The sequence below is a fragment of the Panicum virgatum genome, chromosome 7N (assembly GCF_016808335.1).
Source record: "Panicum virgatum strain AP13 chromosome 7N, P.virgatum_v5, whole genome shotgun sequence".
In the NCBI taxonomy this organism is placed as follows: Eukaryota; Viridiplantae; Streptophyta; class Magnoliopsida; order Poales; family Poaceae; genus Panicum; species Panicum virgatum.
Genome location: NC_053151.1, coordinates 41291048 through 41309587, shown reverse-complemented (window position 1 = coordinate 41309587; position 18540 = coordinate 41291048). Strand labels below are relative to the sequence as shown.

Genomic DNA, 18540 nt, shown 5'->3' with positions numbered 1-18540 from the left:
CAGGTCAAATGAATTTGATAGATTCGGACATATAAGTCCCAATGGACTTCACATTCTGAATCCAAATACAAATCGCAACATACATTATACATTGTGTATAATTCAGGTCATCATAGCATGACTTGAGATAGTTAAGTTGATTGTGGTACAACTTATTGATTGAGTTCCTTCCATAGAAGGATTACTCTACTCATGATTGCATATATGTGTAAAGAAATCCCTAATTGGATTCTTTATCATCTCAACACATATTGATTATTTCAATACCTTGAAATAAGAAAGCAATCATTCAAGGTACAATTTCCATTATGTGGAATTGGCTTCTAAAACGGAATTTGAGATGAGATATGCTTAAGTCTCAACTTAAGTACATATATCAGTATACCAATATCCAATTGATATTGTTTGTCAATATCCAAATTATATATTGGACTTCATATCCACATTCAATCCCTAAATATGGACTTATATCCATTCAGACCCTGGGATGACAACCATAATGCCATAAAGCGCTCATGTATCTTACAATTGCAACATGCCTGATATTGCATTTGTAGATACTTTGCTAGCACAAAATAGCGCAACTTCTACAACACTGAAGAGTGGGAGTCAAGGGATATCCATAGATATCCATATGGTAGTGGATATCACTGGCTATTTAATCCCCATGCCATATTACATACTGACTTGATTATAATGGAATCTCCACACAAACGAGTCATCAAATTTGACTCCAATGGCTACTTCCACTTATCATTCTGAAGTATCACATATGCATGGCTTCATAGAGTGATCAAATGTGATTCCATAGAATCACCAATCATTATCTGTAAAGATAAGGTTGCTTGTATTGCAAGATGGAAACAGGTCATATAAGACCATAAATTATTGTTCAAAATGTTTTATCTCCATATTGGGAAATAAACATCTTGCCAAAGTAGTCTTGCAATCATTTTGCAGATTTACTCACTAAGTCCATACCTACATCCATATTTCATGGAATTGGTATTCAATGACTTTGAGAGTTGCAAGGTTCAGGGGGAGTCTTTTCCTGGATTATAACCTGTTCAAACATCATATTGTACTCTTTTCCCTCTATGAGTTTTCCTCACAAAGGTTTCTCATAAAAGGTTTTTAACGAGGCAATATCAATACAAAAATGTGTCATATTTTCTATTTTCCCCATCGGGGTTTTTGTGGGAAATATCAAAGACACATATTGCCCTCACAACTCATTCATGATTTTTCCCTGAAAAGGTTTTTCATGTGAGTTATCCAAGAGGCAATACCAATAATATACCGTCATATTTTCTCCTAGTTTTCCCACTGGGTTTTTAAAGGAGTTTTAGCGACGTATCATTACATAATACTCTTCATATTTTTCCTGAAAAGGTTTTTTTGGGGGAGTTATCTATATGTCGTATCTCCAATACTTTTCCCCACAGGGGTTTTTAAATGGGATACCAAAGACATAGTGATTTGTTTAAATCACACAAATATACATATTCCTCATATTTTTCCCACAGGGTTTTTAGAGGAATCCAAGCTTACAACTACATTGATCTCAAGAAGATTCGATTAAGGGGGAGTGTTAGAAATCAGAAGATTAGAGATAATCTCATCCATAGGTTAGGGCTAATCCTAGCCATTAGATTAGACCAATAACTGATTAGCAGTTAACCTTGTAAACCCAACGGGTGTATCCGTTGGTGTACGGATGCGTCCCTCCTCGTACGGACGCAACTCTCCAGTGTACGGTCGCGTCCTTTGGTGAAGGGACGCGTCCTCCCGGTTCTCCCTGTACATATATATATATATATATATATATATATATATATATATATATATATATATATATATATATATATATATATATTCAAAGATCAATGAAATCATTCAACTGTTGTTCCCAAATCTTGTTCATTTACTTTCACGCTTTAACATTTTCAATCCATTTCAAGAACAGTTCAAGCAATTTTATCAGATTTAGATCATTTCAAGTATAAATTGCTGAACGAAAAGCCACACTAGCATGAATAAGATAGCAAAGCATATCAACACGCCCTAACATGCTAGTAGCCAAGACAGGGTGATCATGTTTTCAGATTTTCAAATCAAAATAGCTTACCTCAGATGTCATATACACAATGGAGCAAGCTATACATGATCAAATTTATCAACTCACACTAGCAGGTACTAGAAGATCATAGCAGTGTATACAAAAATGCTAGTGCAAGTGAGACAATGCAAAATGCAAACATGTACAATGCAACTACCAAACTAAAACTTCAGAGAAAGACAAAGAAAAGGCAAAAGCTAAGCAACTGAAGAAATCAGCACATACAACGGCTCAAAGACACACAGGGCTAGACCAAATGGATCCAACTGAGTACCATGGAAAAGGCAACAATCAGAAAACCACAAGTCCATCCTGAGAGGAAAACGTACAAGCCGAACGCTCACATACCTCGATGAAGATCCCGCTGGACCTAGAGCATAGCAAGCTCGAGGTCATATACACAATGGAGCAAGCTATACATGATCAAGTTTATCAACTCACATTAGCAGGCACTAGAAGATCATAGCAATGTATACAAGAATGCTAGTGCAAGTGAGACAATGCAAAATGCAGACATGTACAATGCATATGTACAATGCAACTACCAAACCTAGAAAACAAAGACAATCAAATAAAATCTACAAAGCTAATCAAAGAAAAGTCAGCAATCAAAAGGGGTAACAAACCCCAAGTTCCCCTCGCAAGCGAGCAAAGGTGTCCTACTCTAGCGGTTTGGTGAGAATATCTGCGGTTTGCCTCTCTGAAGGGACATGGATCAGGTCTATGTGTTCTCTCTCATGGTTATCTCGCAGGAAATGGAATCGGATATCTATGTGTTTGGTTCTGGAGTGTAGGACAGAGTTCTTTGCAATGCTAATGGCTGACATATTGTCTACAAAGATGGGAACCCTACCGAAACTCAAGCCATAATCCTACAAGGTTTGTTTCATCCAAAGTATCTGAGAACAGCAGCTAGCAGCGGCAACATACTCGGCTTCTGTGGAAGAAAGCGCTACGCTAGCCTGCTTGCGAGAGGACCAAGACACCAAAGATGTATCGAGAAATTGACAAGTGCCGGATGTTGACTTGCGATCCAACCGACACCCACCGAAATCGGCATCAGAAAAGCCCACCAAAACCAGAGAAGAATCCGCAGAATACCAAAGACCAAATTGAAGGGTGAATTTCAGATACCTGAAGATGCGTTTCACCACCTGCCTGTGGGAGGTGCGCGGCGAAGCCTAATACCGCGCACAGAGGCAAACGCCGAACTGGATGTCCGGTCGCGTCGCCGTCAGGTACAGGAGAGAGCCGATCATGCTCCTGTACTCCTTCTGGTCCACCGCCTCGCTGTCCAAGTCCTCATCAAGCGCTGTAGATGTGCTGATCGGAGTCGGCTGAGGAGACAAGTCACTCATGCCGAACTTCCGCAGCAAGTCTCTAGTGTACTTGGCTTGATGGACAAAAGTGCCCTGAGGAGTTTGCTTGATCTGCAGCCCGAGGAAGAACTACAACTCACCCATCATGCTCATATCGAACTCCCTGGACATCTGCTCAGAAAACTTGGATACAAGAGCGTGAGAAGAGCCACCAAAGATAATATCATCCACGTATATCTGAACTAATAGAAAATCAGTGCCAGATCGCATGAGGAACAAAGTTTTATCAACACATCCCATTTTAAAACCCTGAGCCAGCAAAAAGGTTTTCAATCTATCATACCAAGCTCTAGGTGCCTGTTTCAAACCGTAAAGAGCTTTCTGAAGTTTATAAACACGGTTTGAAAACTTGAGATTTTCGAAACCAGGGGGATGCTTCACATAAACCTCTTCTTCAATAAAACCATTCAAGAAGGCAGATTTAACATCCATTTGGAAAATCTTAAAACCCTTGGATGCAGCGAATGCAAGAAAGATTCGTATAGCTTCCAAACGAGCAATAGGGGCGAAAGTTTCCTCAAAATCAATACCCTCTTTTTGGCAACACCCCTGGTCAACAAGACGAGCCTTGTTCCGAACAACCAAACCATCCTCACCCTGCTTGTTTTTGAAAACCCACTTCGTTCCGATGGGATTACAAGCAGGTGGAGGCTCGACTAAGACCCAAACTTGGTTTCTTTCAAAATTTTCAAGTTCCTCATGCATGGCATTGACCCAATTAGAATCAGAAAGAGCGTGTCCAATATCTTTGGGCTCAAAAGAGGCAACAAACGCTGAATGAGCAAAGCCAGCGATACTTGTTACCTTGGATCTGGTGACTCGCTCGTTGAGATCACCTAGCATCTGTTGAGGTGGATGGCGACACTGAATGTGTCGCGGTGCTTCCCGTGTCGAAGTCGCCTCCTCCTCAACCAAAGCAGGTGTCTCCTCAAGTGCAGCTGGTGAAGCCTGAGTCACCTCCTCGAACAGCCCCCGTGAAGTAGATGTAGTCGGATCGGGGCCGTCGTCATCGTCCGAGCTCGTAGCAGAGATAGCTGGGTCAACAACACGCGTGGTAGCCTCAGCCTCGCCATCTGCAGCTTCTTCCTCCTCATCTTCAAAGATGGAGGTGCCGAGCTCATCATCTCCTGCAACTTCAAAGACAGAAGAATTGCACGGTGCAGTCTCGTCGAAAGTGACTTCACAAGTCTCTCTGACGATGTTAGTATCAATAATCAGCACACGGTACGCTCTAGAGTGAGAAGCATAACCGAGAAAAATACCGTCAGACGAGCGAGACTAAAACTTATCAAGATTTCCATCTTTCAGCACAAAGCACCGGCAACCGAAAACTCTGAGATGGTCAACACGGGGCTGGCGTCCAAACCGCAACTCATAAGAAGTCCTGTGCATGAAAGCACGCAAGAAAATGCGGTTGGACACATAACAAGCGGTGTTAACCGCCTCAGCCCAGTATTTACGAGGAGCCCTATGCTCATCGAGCATCGTCCTCGCCATCTCAACCAGCGTCCGATTCTTCTGCTCTACGACTCCATTCTGCTGTGGAGTGTAGGGAGAAGAATACTGGTGTTCGAGCCCTTGATCACTGCAAAAGGTGTCAAAACGAGCGTTTTTGAATTTGTGCCATTGTCACTGCGGATCGCTCTCATGGCCTGGGGTAACTCGTTTTTCAACCTCAAGATCAAGTCTCGAACAAACTCGAAAGCATCATCCTTGGTTCTCATGAAAAAGTCCCAAGAATAGCGAGAAAAGTCGTCCATTATCACAAGAACGTACAACTTCCCACCAACAGACATCACCCGAGAAGGACCGACAGTGTCCATGTGTAGCAACTCTCCAGGGTGAGAGGTCATCACCTGATTAACAGGCGGATGTGAAGTGGCAATCATCTCCCCGTGGCGACACGGATGGCAAACAAGGTCCTTTTCAAACTTCAATTTGGGCAATCCTCGGATTAGGCCAAGTGAGCTCAGTCTCGACAACAAGTCAAAGCTCAAATGTCCAAGTCTCCTATGCCACTTCCACAGATCAGAAGAAGGACCAGCCATCAAGCAATGAGAAGGGCCAAAAAGAGTTCCAGAGAAGTCAACCAAGAAAACCCGATCGCGAGGTGTAATCCGGCAAACCAAATCTCCCCTGGAATCCAAAACACGCGAACAACCCTCCTTGAAGCGAACCTCAAACCCCTCATCAAGAAGTTGCGAAACAGAGAGCAAATTAAAGCCAAGATTCGAAACCAAAGCAACTTCTCTCAGGGTAAAGCGATCAGAAACTCGAACAGCGCCAAGTCCACGTACCTTTCCTCTTCTATTATCCCCGAACACAATGTACTCCTTTGAGCGCATCGGGTGAGACTGGAGAACCATTTGTCATTTCCGGTCATGTGGCGCGAACAACCGGAGTCCATGATCCACCTGTTCTCCAAGCCTCCGACCTGCACATCAGTAGTGAGACAAAGAGTGAGCAAATGTCTCAACACATGGGTTAGCAAAGTGAGAAGCAAACCAGTGTCGAGCCATTTGCTCTACAGAAGGGTTAGCAAAATCAGATAAAGCGTATCCCCCGTCCCGTCTACCGCGTGACTGACGAACACCACCGCGAGGAAAGCGTGGAGCCTCAAAACCTCCTCCAAAGCCTCAGTCCCGTGGTCCATAACCGTACTGAAAACGACCAGGAGCACGACCGGCAAAGCGACCACCCACTGGAGCACGGTAAGCACCACCGTCTCCCTGACCTCCACCTACACGGCGCGCCCTAGCATCTCGCCTATCACCACGCCAAGAAGGATCATGTACCCGAGAAGAGTACATGTCCGCGTTCCGTCTCTCCTGCTCTCTCCTCACAGCCCGCTTCCTCCTGAAGCAAAACTCCTCCAGGTGACCTTCCCTGTCACAGAACTCGTAGTGGTACCTCACCTCACGCTTGGGAGGTGGAGGCCTAGCCTGCGGACGGGGAGGAGCAGCCCTCTTCTTCTGGGCAACCTGGGCTGTGGCAGCAGGGAGCGTGTCGAGGGGGTTCCTCAGCGCATTGGGCTTTGGAACCCAAATCTGCTTCTGCGGAGGTGCTTTTTGTGGTTCTTTAAGCACATTATCCGCGGGGTCAACAAGCGAAGGCTGTGTGCTCGTGCTAGCAGTGTTTCCAGCAGCCTTGCCAATCTTACCATACAACCTGTCAAAGTCTGACTTCGTGTATGTGTAACCAACCCCAAACCCATCACCACGCTTGAACTGTTTAATCATCATGCCCAACTGCGGCTCACTGCTAGAAACTCAACTCAGAATCGCCCTAAGGTATGTGTTCTCATTCTCCAAGTTGGCTTTCTCTACCGCAAGACTATCTAAATCAGCAATCAAATCAGGGCAAACAGAGCAGTCAATAGGTGGGCTAGACTCTATGACCTTAGTCTTTCCAAAAAACTTGATCAAAGTGTTCTTCTCCTCTAGCTCCGACCTAAGCGTGGGACAAAGCTTACAAGCGCCGAGCAAGGCAGGCTTAGATCTAAGCTCCTCTAGTTCACAAACAACAGTAGCAAACTTGGACTGCAAAGAAGCTAGATCAGACTTGAAGATGGGACACTCATCGCATTCAAGCACATCACTGACAATGGGAGCGTCCTTGACAAGTTCAAGCTCATGCTTGGCCTTGGCTAGCTCGTGAGACACGTCAGAAAGCGAGGTCTTAGCAACATCTAAGTTTGCGACGTTCTCATCATGCTTGGCACGGAGAGCAACAAGATCATTCATGTGGGATATGCAGCCAGCGCACTCATCCTCACTAGATTTCTCCCTAGCACAAGCCAGCTCAGCCCTAAGCTTTCTACGCTCTCTAGCTGCTTCCTTAAGTAGCCTCTTCTGGTTGTCGAGAGCGGCGTACAACTCCCTAACCTCTGTATCAAGCAGGTCGGTCGTGGAGTTTACCTCTGAATCGCTCTCGGATCCAGGAGAAGAGCCGGAGTGCGTCGGTGTAGCATGTCCACCTGAAGACGCACGAGCACCATCGGCTTCGCCCGCCATGGTGCAGAAGCTCTTGCGCCGACCGGCCGCCAAGCAAAGGCCGATGAAGCCAGTGGCTTCCCTGTCCCGCTTCTTCTTCTTCTTCTTCTTGTCGTCGTCGTCGGAGGTCGGTGAAGAAGAGCGGTCGGTGTCGGAGCTCTTGTCGAGGTCGCTGAGCTGCGCCAGGAAGGCCTTCTCCCGCTTCTTGGCCTTGTACTGGAAGCGCTTCTTGAGCTACTCCTTATCGAAGCATCCTCCCCGGTCACGACTGTGGTGCTTGTGGCGCCGACGCTCCTTGTTGGAGCCTCCCTCGTCGCGGTCGCGGTGGCGGTAGTAGTCGAAGGAGTTGTTCTGGCCACCGCCGGACTTCTTGGGGCAATCAGCGATGAAGTGGTTCAGATCGCCGCAGTTGTAGCACTCGGGGTTCTTCTTCCTCTGCCTGTTGTGGTAGACGCGCTGGAACTTGCTGATGAGGAGGCACAAGTCGTCGTCGCCCAGCATCTCCAGCTGCTCATCTGAAACAGAAGGCAAAGAGGAAGAGAAAAGCCAAGAGCAGAGTTAGCGTTAGAGCTCGATCCACCTGGGCCAGTCACAAGAGCGACGCTCTTGGAAGGAGGGGCACCATTGAGCTTGGCTCGTGTCTGGTTATCCACCTCTGTGGCCTTGAGCTTGCTGAAAAACTCGTTCACGGTCAGAGTCTCATAGCCTGCAGACTCAATGATCGTGTTCACCTTGAGATCCCACACAGAGCGGTCAAGTGCGTAGAGCAACTTGAGAGCCTTCTCGTGCTCTGTGTACTCAAGGGCACCAGCAGATCTGTTCGCATTGACCTTGTTCACAATCGACTGAAAACGACTGAACATCAGGTCAATGCTCTCACCCGGCTCTTGTGTGAAGTTCTCGTACTCACGCAGGTGAGTCTCGAACAGTCTGGCCTTCACCTGAGGTGTACCCTCGTGGTAGTTCTCAAGGCACGTCCAAATTTTGTGGGCTTCCTGAAAACCCTGGACGCGTGAGAACTCCGCACGAGAAACGCCAGCGAACAAGGCATTGACGGCATTGGCGTTAGCCTCGTGCTGGGTCACCTGGAGAGGTGTCGTCCGAACAGCAGGCACCTCGTAAAGCTAGTTCTTGGTTATTTCCCAGACATCGGCTCCCATGCTCTGCAAGAAGGCTCTCATGCGAATCTTCCAGTAGGCATACTCCTCGCCGGAAAACACCGGGATCTTACCAAGACTCGCCATGGTCGCCAAGTGATTTTCGAACCGGTTAAGGTATTGAAAACCTCAACCAAGCTCTGATACCAATTGAAGGACCGAAGTCGGCGACCAGAGGGGGATGAATGGGAGCCGATCTAAATTTCTTCAAAATTCGAATCGTCGGCCTATGTCCCAAAATCGCCCAAGCCCTCAAGCATTCTGACCAAAGTTTGGAGTAGCTATTGAAAAGCTAAACCAATACAAAAGGCCTCAAACGAGCGAGCGAAACCGCGAAGCAAAACGGAAGTGAATTGGAAAACTGCAGAACTGATCTGCCAGGACTGGTCTGACCGGTGCACTGGACCGGTCTGACCGATCACGCCTGTTCAAAAACTAGCAGACCGGTCTGACCGGTCTTGCCTACCGGTCTAACCGGTGGTACCTAGAAAACCCCCGAAATCCAACCTTCAAACCACGAATTTCGAGCAAATTGCGTTCAAATTCAATGAAACTCAGAGGAAAGCTTCGTTCCTACCCCAAGAACGTATCCCCAAGAGATCTCACCCTAAAGATATCCATAGCACGAGAATTTCGTGATGAAATCAAAAGGGATGGGGTTTTCTCTAGAAGTCAAGAAATCGAATTCGAACGAACTAGTGATTCCAGAGGGTTTAGGACAAGGCTAGAAGCACGGGAATCACAACAAAGAACTCGTGGAACCATCGCAATCATGTGCACCAAAAACGAAACCAAAATCCATCACAACCGGGCACAAAAATGATGAGATTGACTCGATTCAAAAGCCCAGAGGGCACGAGGAGGATAGGGCCTCCTTTCCCAATCAAATCTCACACAAGGTCTCAACAATCCATCAACTAAATCTACCCTAAAGGGAAGAACGGGGGGAGAGAGACACAGGGGCGGCGAGCTGGAGAAACAGAGAATTCACGGACAAGTTCTAAAAGCCGCACCTAACCTAACACAAGTGAAGGGGTATTTATACCCGCGGGACCGGTCAGACCGGTACGCTGGACCGGTCAGACCGGTTAGTTAGACCGGTTAGACCGGTACGCTGGACCGGTCAGACCGGTTGGTTAGACCGGTCAGACCGGTGCCAGGGACCGGTCAGACCGGTTGGCCTGCAGCACCCCCTGTACACGATCTCATCCGACGGCCGAGGTTCTTTCTTCGAAACGAAGTCTTCTCCGCGATGCCATCGTCTTGATGAAGATCCAGTCCGCGGTTTTGGAGGGTCCGCGAAACCCGGGTAGGTGGCCGGTTTTGAGAAAACCGCCAAAAACCTCACGCGCGGGCAGATTCCCGCCTCCACGCCGTGGCCCTAGACGCCGTTCCCGCCTCACTTCCTGACGGCCCTAGACGCCGCCCGACGCCCGTCAACTCCTCGCCCGCAGCGAGGCCCTAGACGCCGTCGACGCCCGTCGCCTCCGTCAGTCCCAAGACCGACGCCCGTGCCTCCACGACTTGGCGTCTTCGACCGCCGTCCGCCTCCTTGGTTTTGTGGCGCAAACCAAGAAATCCGCCTTCCGTCGCCGCGTGCGCCCTCGATCCAGGAGTGGACGCCACAGCTGCCGCCCAGTCCGAGCTCCGGTCCCGGCTGCCCTTCACCGCCGTCCACCGCACGGTCCATCGGCCACAGCACCTCCACGGCAGCTCCCCGTCGACACTCGATGCCCGTGCACCTGCAATCCAAAGACCAAGCGCCCGATCACACCTGACGGTTGACAATTCACTCATCACAAGCAGAATAGAGTACTCTCGTTCCTCAGATCATACAGCAGAGGCCAGCCTTGGACCTGATGACTGAAACCAAGCAGTTCAGGGAAGTTTTTTTCAAGAGGAGATACAGGGCTAGTAAGAGTGTAGCCAGGGAGTAGCATCTCCCTTTAGCTGATAACAGCTGCTGTAAAAATATATGACTGACTCAACCTGGTGCGCAAAGATAATAGCTGCTGACCTCTGCGTGCCACCAGTTTATCAGACTATACTAGCTTTAGCTGCTCTTCATAAACTTAGTTGAGTTCTGCTGTGACCGAAGTGAACTACGTGAAGAATCGAACGATATAGCATGGTTGGATGCTTAAAATTTCAAAAAAAAATGCTTGGATGCCGGTGTGAGCATAAGCTATACAGATCAAGTGATTTTTTTAGCAAAATTTTATACTACAAGCGAATCATATAGTGCGTGTAACTTTCTGGGATTTCTAATCAGATCGATAAATGAAACTCTTACAACTTTTTGAGCGTCCTTTCAAGGAAAAAAAATATCACGTGTCTGATGGCCTGAAGCCACGGAAGTTGGTCAGTGGGTGTCAGTTCGTTTGACAGACACCACGCTGCAGGAAATTTGTTTGCAAATTCACGCGGCGACGCAACGCCGTTCCACGACATGTGTCCGAATGGCAAAAGTCAATTTACGCTTTTGGCCGGACAAACGATGTGTACCAGCAAGACTCGTGCCAAAGGTGAAAGGTCAGATGTCGCTTTCATGAATCAGGGCCATCATCAGCGCTAATGTGGGTAGACTATAGGGGAAGAGAGGGAGTCATCAGGGAGAGCATTTCACTAATAAAACACATAAAGCCATCAGGTGCAGGTGCGATCAGCCGATCAGGGATCAGGACGACGCATAGCATGTGGTAATGAGTACTAATGAGCTAGCAGATGTTCCGGGCCTTTCCATGTTGTAATATATATTATTTCCCTACACTACAATAGCATCATGTAAATGCCATACTACTAATTTTCTTACACAAGCAACACAAAGCCAAGCTCGACTGCTCGAGCTGATGATCGTTAGCGTAATTGAAGCAGCACGAGTGGTTGACTACTACGTGTTTAGCTGTTGGGCTTTTTTTTTCTCCTGGCAGAAACGTGTGTCAGGCCTGACGTGCACAATCAACTGAACCGCGTCGAAGCTAATTAATTTTTATATGGTCCTAGCATTAGTTATCACCCTCCAACGGCCGTCGCCGCAATAAACTATCAACACGGGACATTTCGTTACCTGAGGTCTGAACGCGACTAGTATAATTAACTTATTAGCAAGTCAAACCACCGCAGTTAAGGACTGCTTTTGAAAGGGCCTCCAGGTCAATGCATATGAAATGATTATTCTCAGATCGACTCGATCTCGATACTACCTTATTACTAGTGCTGCTGCTTCTGTAATTCTGTTAGACATGGATCGACTGGAAGAAGATGGCACGATCCATCAAATCTTGAGGCCTTTTTACCAAACAAGTCAGCTTGACTTGCCGACTGCAACTATAAAATCTGCACAGCCACACTGATGCGCTTTAAGTACCTTAAAACTTCTGCGAAGAAAGCCACAAACTTCACTACATGAAATCCAGTGAGATGGAGGTTAATGTTCAAAGCTGGGCCCCGCCTGCATACAAAAGACGGTAACTTTGCCACACTACTAGTGGTGGTAGGCTCTGCGTCCCGAGGCGGTCGGAGGCGTAGCTGCGCGCAAATCTTCCGAGAAAAGTCCGACCTGTGCCGTGCTGCCCTGTGAGCTCATCGACCGGTCGAAGACGGGTTCGTTCTGAGATTTTGTTCATACAAGGCCCAGAGGGCAAAGCGAAAAGATACCGTATCCGGTTGCTGGGATAAAGTAAAAAAGTTGCGATGTGCTCGCTCCAGCGGGCAGCAGCCGGGCATGGGTAGAAAACGGTGGCACGTGGAGTTCAGGGCCGCCGCGTCATGCTGCGCCGCAACAGAAGGTCGCGTTGCGCTGTTTTTTTTTTCTTTTTTCTTTTTCTTCAGCGTGTGAAATCGCTGGTGGGAACAAAAGATTTTCCCTTTCCTTTCTACCTAACCAAATGGATCGGAGCAAGCCGTCCCCTTTTCCGTTTTGGATAGGATGGACGCGTATCGTTAAACTGACTGTTTGAAGCAGAGAGATCTTTCAGCACAAAACCCGCCGTTTCTGTCCATGGAAGAGAGCCCACCCTGCACAGCACAGCAGGAGGCTTAAAATGAAAATCAAGTCCAGCACGTGCGATAATAATTGCGTCCTCATCGCCTCATCATCCTGCAACTTGCCTCGAAAATCCACCGGAGCCGTGCCTGTGCGGGGCCGGGGCGGCGAGCCGGCGACATGGGTGGAGAGCTCGCAAGTTGCGGGAGCATTTGACTTGCCGGAAGTAAGCGCGCAAGCCTGTTCCCTTTCCGACCCCTCGCGCCCGCGCTTTATTAGGCCGGACTGGGTGTTGACACTGCCCGGCCGGCTCGCTGCTCGCGCCCCCCACGACGGCAGCACAGCGCCAAACCAAACCGGCAGACCCCTTCGGAAAGGTCTCCCATAACGCGTGGGCCTCGGCGAGGCGATCGCACGGGCACGGGCCGCCGGCCGCGGCGTGGCCTCCCCCCCTTTTATATCACGGCGCCAGCGCCACAGGAAAAGGGAGGAATCCAGAGGCGCCAGAAGCAGAGGAGGAATCCAGAGGCGGCAGAGAGGCAGGGAGGCGTCGACCGACCGGGCTCCCCGCTGCTGCTCCTCCCATGGGGAACTGCCTCGGCTCAGAGGAAGCCGAATTGGAGCCCGTGAAGAGCGCCGGGCGCCCTGGCCAGCCCCAAGGTACCACCACTTCCTGATCCGTCTTGCATTTCCTGCCTACTTCTTGCTAGCTAGTAGTTCGTAGCAGTCTTGGCACGGGCATCCGTTTATCTCGCGCTGATTTTCCCAGCTGGTTCTTGACGCGGTTCCGTTCAACCGAAGCACTCTTCGGATTCAGTTTTGCTCACGATCACCGATCAATTTCCTCCTTGTCTCTCCAGCGGCACCTGCGCGGGCGCTCCCCATGGCGCCACCGGAGCCGGACCCTTCCATGAGCACGAGCTCGTCGGGGCACCCCAGCAGCAGGTCCCCTGGCTCGTCCATGAGCAGCGCCGCGACCACCCGGAGCGGCGGCAGCGGCAGCAGCAGCAGCAGCCTGGCGGCGGCGTACCCGGAGGGCCGGATCCTGGAGGGTCCCAACCTCCGCGTGTTCACCTTCGCGGAGCTGCGGTCCGCGACGCGCAACTTCAAGCCGGACACGGTGCTCGGCGAGGGCGGGTTCGGGCGCGTGTACAAGGGCTGGGTCGACGAGAAGACCATGAACCCCACGCGCTCCGGCATCGGCATGGTCGTCGCCGTCAAGAAGCTCAACCCCGAGAGCGTGCAGGGCCTCCAGGAGTGGCAGGTGCGTACACGCCGCCGCGCGCCCATCGGGAAACTAACCGCTGCCCCTTTCCAATACTCGTAACAACTAAAAAAAACGAAGTCCCCTTGCTAGCTCACCGGCCGGCCACCGGCCGGCGAGATGGACAGCGTCGTGAGCGGTTCAGCAACCGGAGCTCACTTTCTAACAGTATACTAGTCGTCCGTCAGGGTCAGGGCCAGCCGGCCATCCGTCGCTCGCGAGCCGCGACCAGATTCCAATCCCATTCTCATCCACGGCAGCGGCACACCGCACGCCCCCGTGTGTTCACGGGGCCGGTGCCCGGCATCGTTTTCAAATGCTCGTACGCGATCCAAACGCTGCCCTGCGCTGGCGCCGACCTGGGCGTGGGATGGGATGGGTGCCCGTTTTGACGCCGCGGTGCCGGTCGCCGCCCGGCTTGTCGCGCTGCTGTTTTTTTTCTCTCCTGCAATTCTGCTCTGGTGCTGAGCTAACCCCTGACGTTGTCGCGCCGGCGGAATCGCTTGCAGTCGGAGGTGAACTTTCTCGGGAGGCTGTCGCATCCGAACCTGGTGAGGCTGCTGGGCTACTGCGTGGAGGATCGGGAGCTGCTGCTCGTGTACGAGTTCATGCCCAAGGGCAGCCTGGAGAATCATCTCTTCAGAAGTGAGTCCTCCCTTGGAATTTTCTCGTTCCGTCTTCTTCGTCGCAACTCGCAAGTACAGTTATTGATTTGACAAAGACTGGGCTGACTTTGTGGAAAGGGGGATTCTTTTTGGCAGCTTCTTTTTTTGGTTTCTTTTCCATGTTCTTCGGTTGCGGAGATGCACGTCGCAATCAGTTGATCTTTTGAAGCTAGGGTTTAGCTTGGGCATGCGTATCCTAAAGTAGAACTTGTTTAAAAAAGTGATGAAAAATGAAATAACAAAAGTGTTCTTTGCAGAGGGTGGATCCTTCGAACCGATTCCCTGGAACCTCAGGCTCCGGATAGCCATCGGCGCGGCCCGTGGCCTCGCCTTCCTCCACACGTCGGAGAAGCAAATCATCTACCGGGACTTCAAGGCCTCAAACATCCTCCTCGACACGGTACCTTCACCCTCACGCCCCCAAACTAAGTACAAAACGTGCTTCTCTGTACGTGCAATCCCGACCTGAAACCCCCGTGGCATCCTCTTGGCTGCAGCACTACAACGCCAAGCTCTCGGATTTCGGCCTCGCCAAGAACGGCCCCACCGGCGGCGACAGCCACGTCACCACGCGCGTGATGGGCACCTACGGCTACGCTGCCCCGGAGTACGTCGCCACAGGTACATTCTTACTTCTCCATCGACTGAACGTGCCTCCGTATATATTCAGTATATGTAGCCGAAGCTTATACGCACGTGGCTCGCCGGCGTATGTCTGAGCAGGGCACCTGTACGTGAAGAGCGACGTGTACGGCTTCGGCGTGGTGCTGCTGGAGATGCTGACGGGCCTGCGCGCGCTGGACACGGGCCGGCCCGCGCAACAGCACAACCTGGTGGACTGGGCCAAGCCGTACCTGGCGGACCGGCGTAAGCTGGCCCGCCTGGTCGACCCGCGGCTCGAGGGCCAGTACCCGTCCAAGGCCGCGCTGCAGGCGGCCCAGCTCACGCTGCGCTGCCTCGAGGGGGACCCCAGGAGCCGGCCCTCCATGGCCGAGGTCGTCGCGGCGCTCGAGGAGATCCAGCAGATCAGGATGCGGCCGCCGCGGGAGGAGCGGCGGCGGGAGCGGGACGACGCGGCGGCGGCGCACGGGCACCACCACTCGTCGCGCCCCAGGTCCGGGTCCGACCGGACGGCGAGCAGCCACCACCAGTCTCCGAGTACGGCGAGGTAGCATGGGGTTGGCGCGGTGCTTCGGCCGCCGCGTTTGGTGCGGATTTTTTTTTGAAGCCTTTCATCTGGGTACAGTATCTGTTCCTAGTTTGGTGCGGATCTTGGTCGTTTCTGCAGCGAGCGGATTGACCATGAAGGCCAGATGGGCCTTGTATGACAGTTTGATCGTAGATGGCCCAAATGTTGGCTAGTACAGATCCATCAGGAATCAGGAGGATGTTTTTTCCCCCTTTCAATCTTCTTCTCTTCTCTGGTTTTGTCAGATTTTTGTTGTAAACGAGGCCGAGGCCGGCGCAGGTATGTGCGTTACACGACAGGCGGCGGCGGCGGCGGCAGCAGCAGTACAGTTTCTGGAACAAACCTCATTTCATCGTGCGGCTTAACCCAAGCTACGGCGAGTTTATTAGCTTAACCGCAGACGATCGACCTCGAGACGAGCAATAATGTAGTGGGCACCACGTATAAGCTAGAGCTGATGTATTTCGATGTGTCCAAGGAAGTGCGTCCAATTATCCTCATCTCCTGCGATTTCTGCTTCACGACAAACGGCTAGTTAGGATCATCCATGGTTTGGGCCAGTGTTGCGGCATGGGCCAAGCGGCGGACTGGATTAGGCAGCCCATGAAAATTACTCTGGAAGCATACAAAAGAATAACAAGAGCGAGCCTATTCATCTTGCTTCTCGGTCCTCTCTCCTCTATGGGGTGGTAAAGGGTCCAACATTTTTGAACTAGAAAATCTAAGAATCGGCTCTAAAAGGGCCGGGCTCTAATCTTATGTAATTTTGAACTAAAAATTTTAAGAGTCTTATTGGGCTGTGAAGAGGCCACTAGGGCCATGGCCCATTACCACCCCTACTCTCCTCATCTACTGTTCTTCCTTAGATTACCTTCTACCTCCCGATGGATCTCTAATCCTTTTTCCGATCTCTTGCTTTGCTGTCCTATCCCAACTCCAATCCCTCATATTTTTATCCTAAACTCATATATATTGTATCAAACCAACTGCATGTACTCTTCTGCTGGATTAGTAAGGGGATTGCTAGCATGGCTACTGCTGCAATAACTGACAAAGACACCGTAAATGTGATGTTGCGCTACATGACTACTACACCAGCAGTTCTCTCCATGTGCCCTTGGATTACGGGCATCGCTCGTCTTCCAGCTCGGATCCTCTGAACTGAACGCCCCTCGCCGCTCCCGAGTCCCATGGGAACATGCAGATGCATGAACGTATGAGATCGGATACGATCCGCGTGGCCCCTGCAGATCCCTGGACCAGAAGTGAACACGCGACGTAGACGCTGACAGCTGAACATTCCCGGGCGGGCTGGCTCATATCATGCTCTTCCACTGTTCCTGATGGGTTCGGTGACGGAAGACAGACGGAGGGCACCGAATACATCAATCTCGCCACGGAATTGCCAGCAGCAATGTTGCATCAGCTTCAATCGGCCGCGTCGTGGTTGCCCCCACCCATCCCACAACAAAAATAATGCATCACGTCGCCTGGTCAGCTGCCCACGGCACACCATTATCGGCAGCGTCCTCCGGGGCCAAGCATTATGCATGCGCATACAAGTTTGGAGCCGGCAGGCGCGGGTCTCGCTAATTTACGGTTGACCGTAGGAGCGGCTCCATACGGCCCGATCATTTTTTTTCTATTTTTAGTAATTTTTTGTCGTTTTTCGATTTTGGAAAAAAAATTGTAAGAGAAATTTTGGAGAGAGAAAATTTTTTGACGAAAAAAAAGTTAGAAACAAAAATTTGAGAGGCAAAAATTGAGAAAAATTGAAAAAAAATTTACATTCAGAAAAAAAATTAGTAAAAAATTTTTGCATCCGAAAAAAATACTTATAGAAAAAAAAGTGCATCAAAATCAAAAAGAAAAAAAGTTTTGGGTAAAAAAAGAAAAAACAAAAAAAATCACCTCGGCACCGCCGCCGCCGGCCGAGCACTCCTGGCGGCGGGGAGCCCACTGTGGTGCCCCGCGCACCGCCGGCGGGGGATCTCACCTCGAGCCCACAACGGCACACGCACGCCGCCGGCGGGGGTTGCGCTCGCCCGACGACGGAGCATGCCCGGGGAGGCCGCGGGCCGCCCTGCTCCCAGCTGGTGAGGTCGCCCTGGGGTTGCAGCGAACGTCACCTCTCCCGGTCGGGCTGGAGCTCGCCCCGGAGGTGCGCGCGCTGCCGCTCCCCGTGGCCCATGCGCCGCCTCTCAGCGGGGAGCTGAAACTCGGCGAATCCACAGCGGTGCTGGAGCATGGGAGAGGAGGAAGCCTCAACAAGAAGGGGACGGAGCATGGATTTGGAGGAGGACGCGGTGCTGGAGCATGGGAGAGAAAGAAGCCTCAATGGGAAGGGGACAGAGCATGGATTTGGAGGAGGACGCGGTGATGGATTTGGATCGAGAGCTCCCGTCGCTGCGAATGGGGGAACGGAGGAAAGAGAAGAGGGAAGGGCGCCGGGAATGGATCTGATGGGGGCGGAGGAAGGAGAAAGGTGTGGGGGAAAGCCAGAAAGGGGTGGGAGAGGCTGTGGGATCTAGTGGTGGTGGGTTCACTTGGCTACGGGGGATGGGAACTTCATTATTGGGGCGCCGCGCGCGTCGACCGTGAGTTTGGAGACTCACGGTCAACCGCATATTCAGCATCCGGGGCAGGCGCCGCGGTTGGCACAGAACTTGCGTGGCCCAGCCCGGTAGCTGGCGCCGTTCAGGACAGCAAGGTGATGTGCGTGCCCGAGAGGACGTACGATAATGGATAGAGACGTTCTCTCTTTGATCTCTTCCCCCTTGGGCTGGGCTG

General features: G+C 50.8%; 2 protein-coding genes across 2 annotated transcripts in view; both read left to right on the top strand.

The window, feature by feature from the left end:
- LOC120683040 (protein RKD5-like) overlaps window positions 1–10834 on the top strand; it is a 29519-nt gene extending 18685 nt beyond the window's left edge. Inside the window, exon 6 of the mRNA XM_039965052.1 lies at window positions 10491–10834. Coding sequence (XP_039820986.1) covers window positions 10491–10514 — 24 coding nt within the window. The 3' untranslated portion in view covers window positions 10515–10834. The remainder of the gene's footprint in view (window positions 1–10490) is intronic.
- A 2226-nt stretch (window positions 10835–13060) lies between these two features.
- Window positions 13061–15968, top strand: LOC120683914 (probable serine/threonine-protein kinase PIX13). The gene is made up of 6 exons (XM_039966012.1): window positions 13061–13292; window positions 13493–13896; window positions 14406–14541; window positions 14819–14961; window positions 15059–15182; window positions 15285–15968. The coding sequence occupies exons 1-6, from the start codon at window positions 13217–13219 to the stop codon at window positions 15731–15733; spliced, it is 1332 nt and encodes a 443-aa protein (XP_039821946.1). The 5' UTR covers window positions 13061–13216; the 3' UTR covers window positions 15734–15968.
- Window positions 15969–18540: the final 2572 nt, after the last annotated feature.

Bases quoted from the DNA above. Each gene is read 5' to 3' on its own strand.
- LOC120683914 (XM_039966012.1), top strand. From the start codon at position 13,217: ATGGGGAACTGCCTCGGCTCAGAGGAAGCCGAATTGGAGCCCGTGAAG. The intron at 13,293-13,492 runs GTACCACCACTT...TTGTCTCTCCAG, and splicing joins GCGCCCTGGCCAGCCCCAAG to CGGCACCTGCGCGGGCGCTC. The intron at 14,962-15,058 runs GTACCTTCACCC...TCTTGGCTGCAG, and splicing joins CAAACATCCTCCTCGACACG to CACTACAACGCCAAGCTCTC.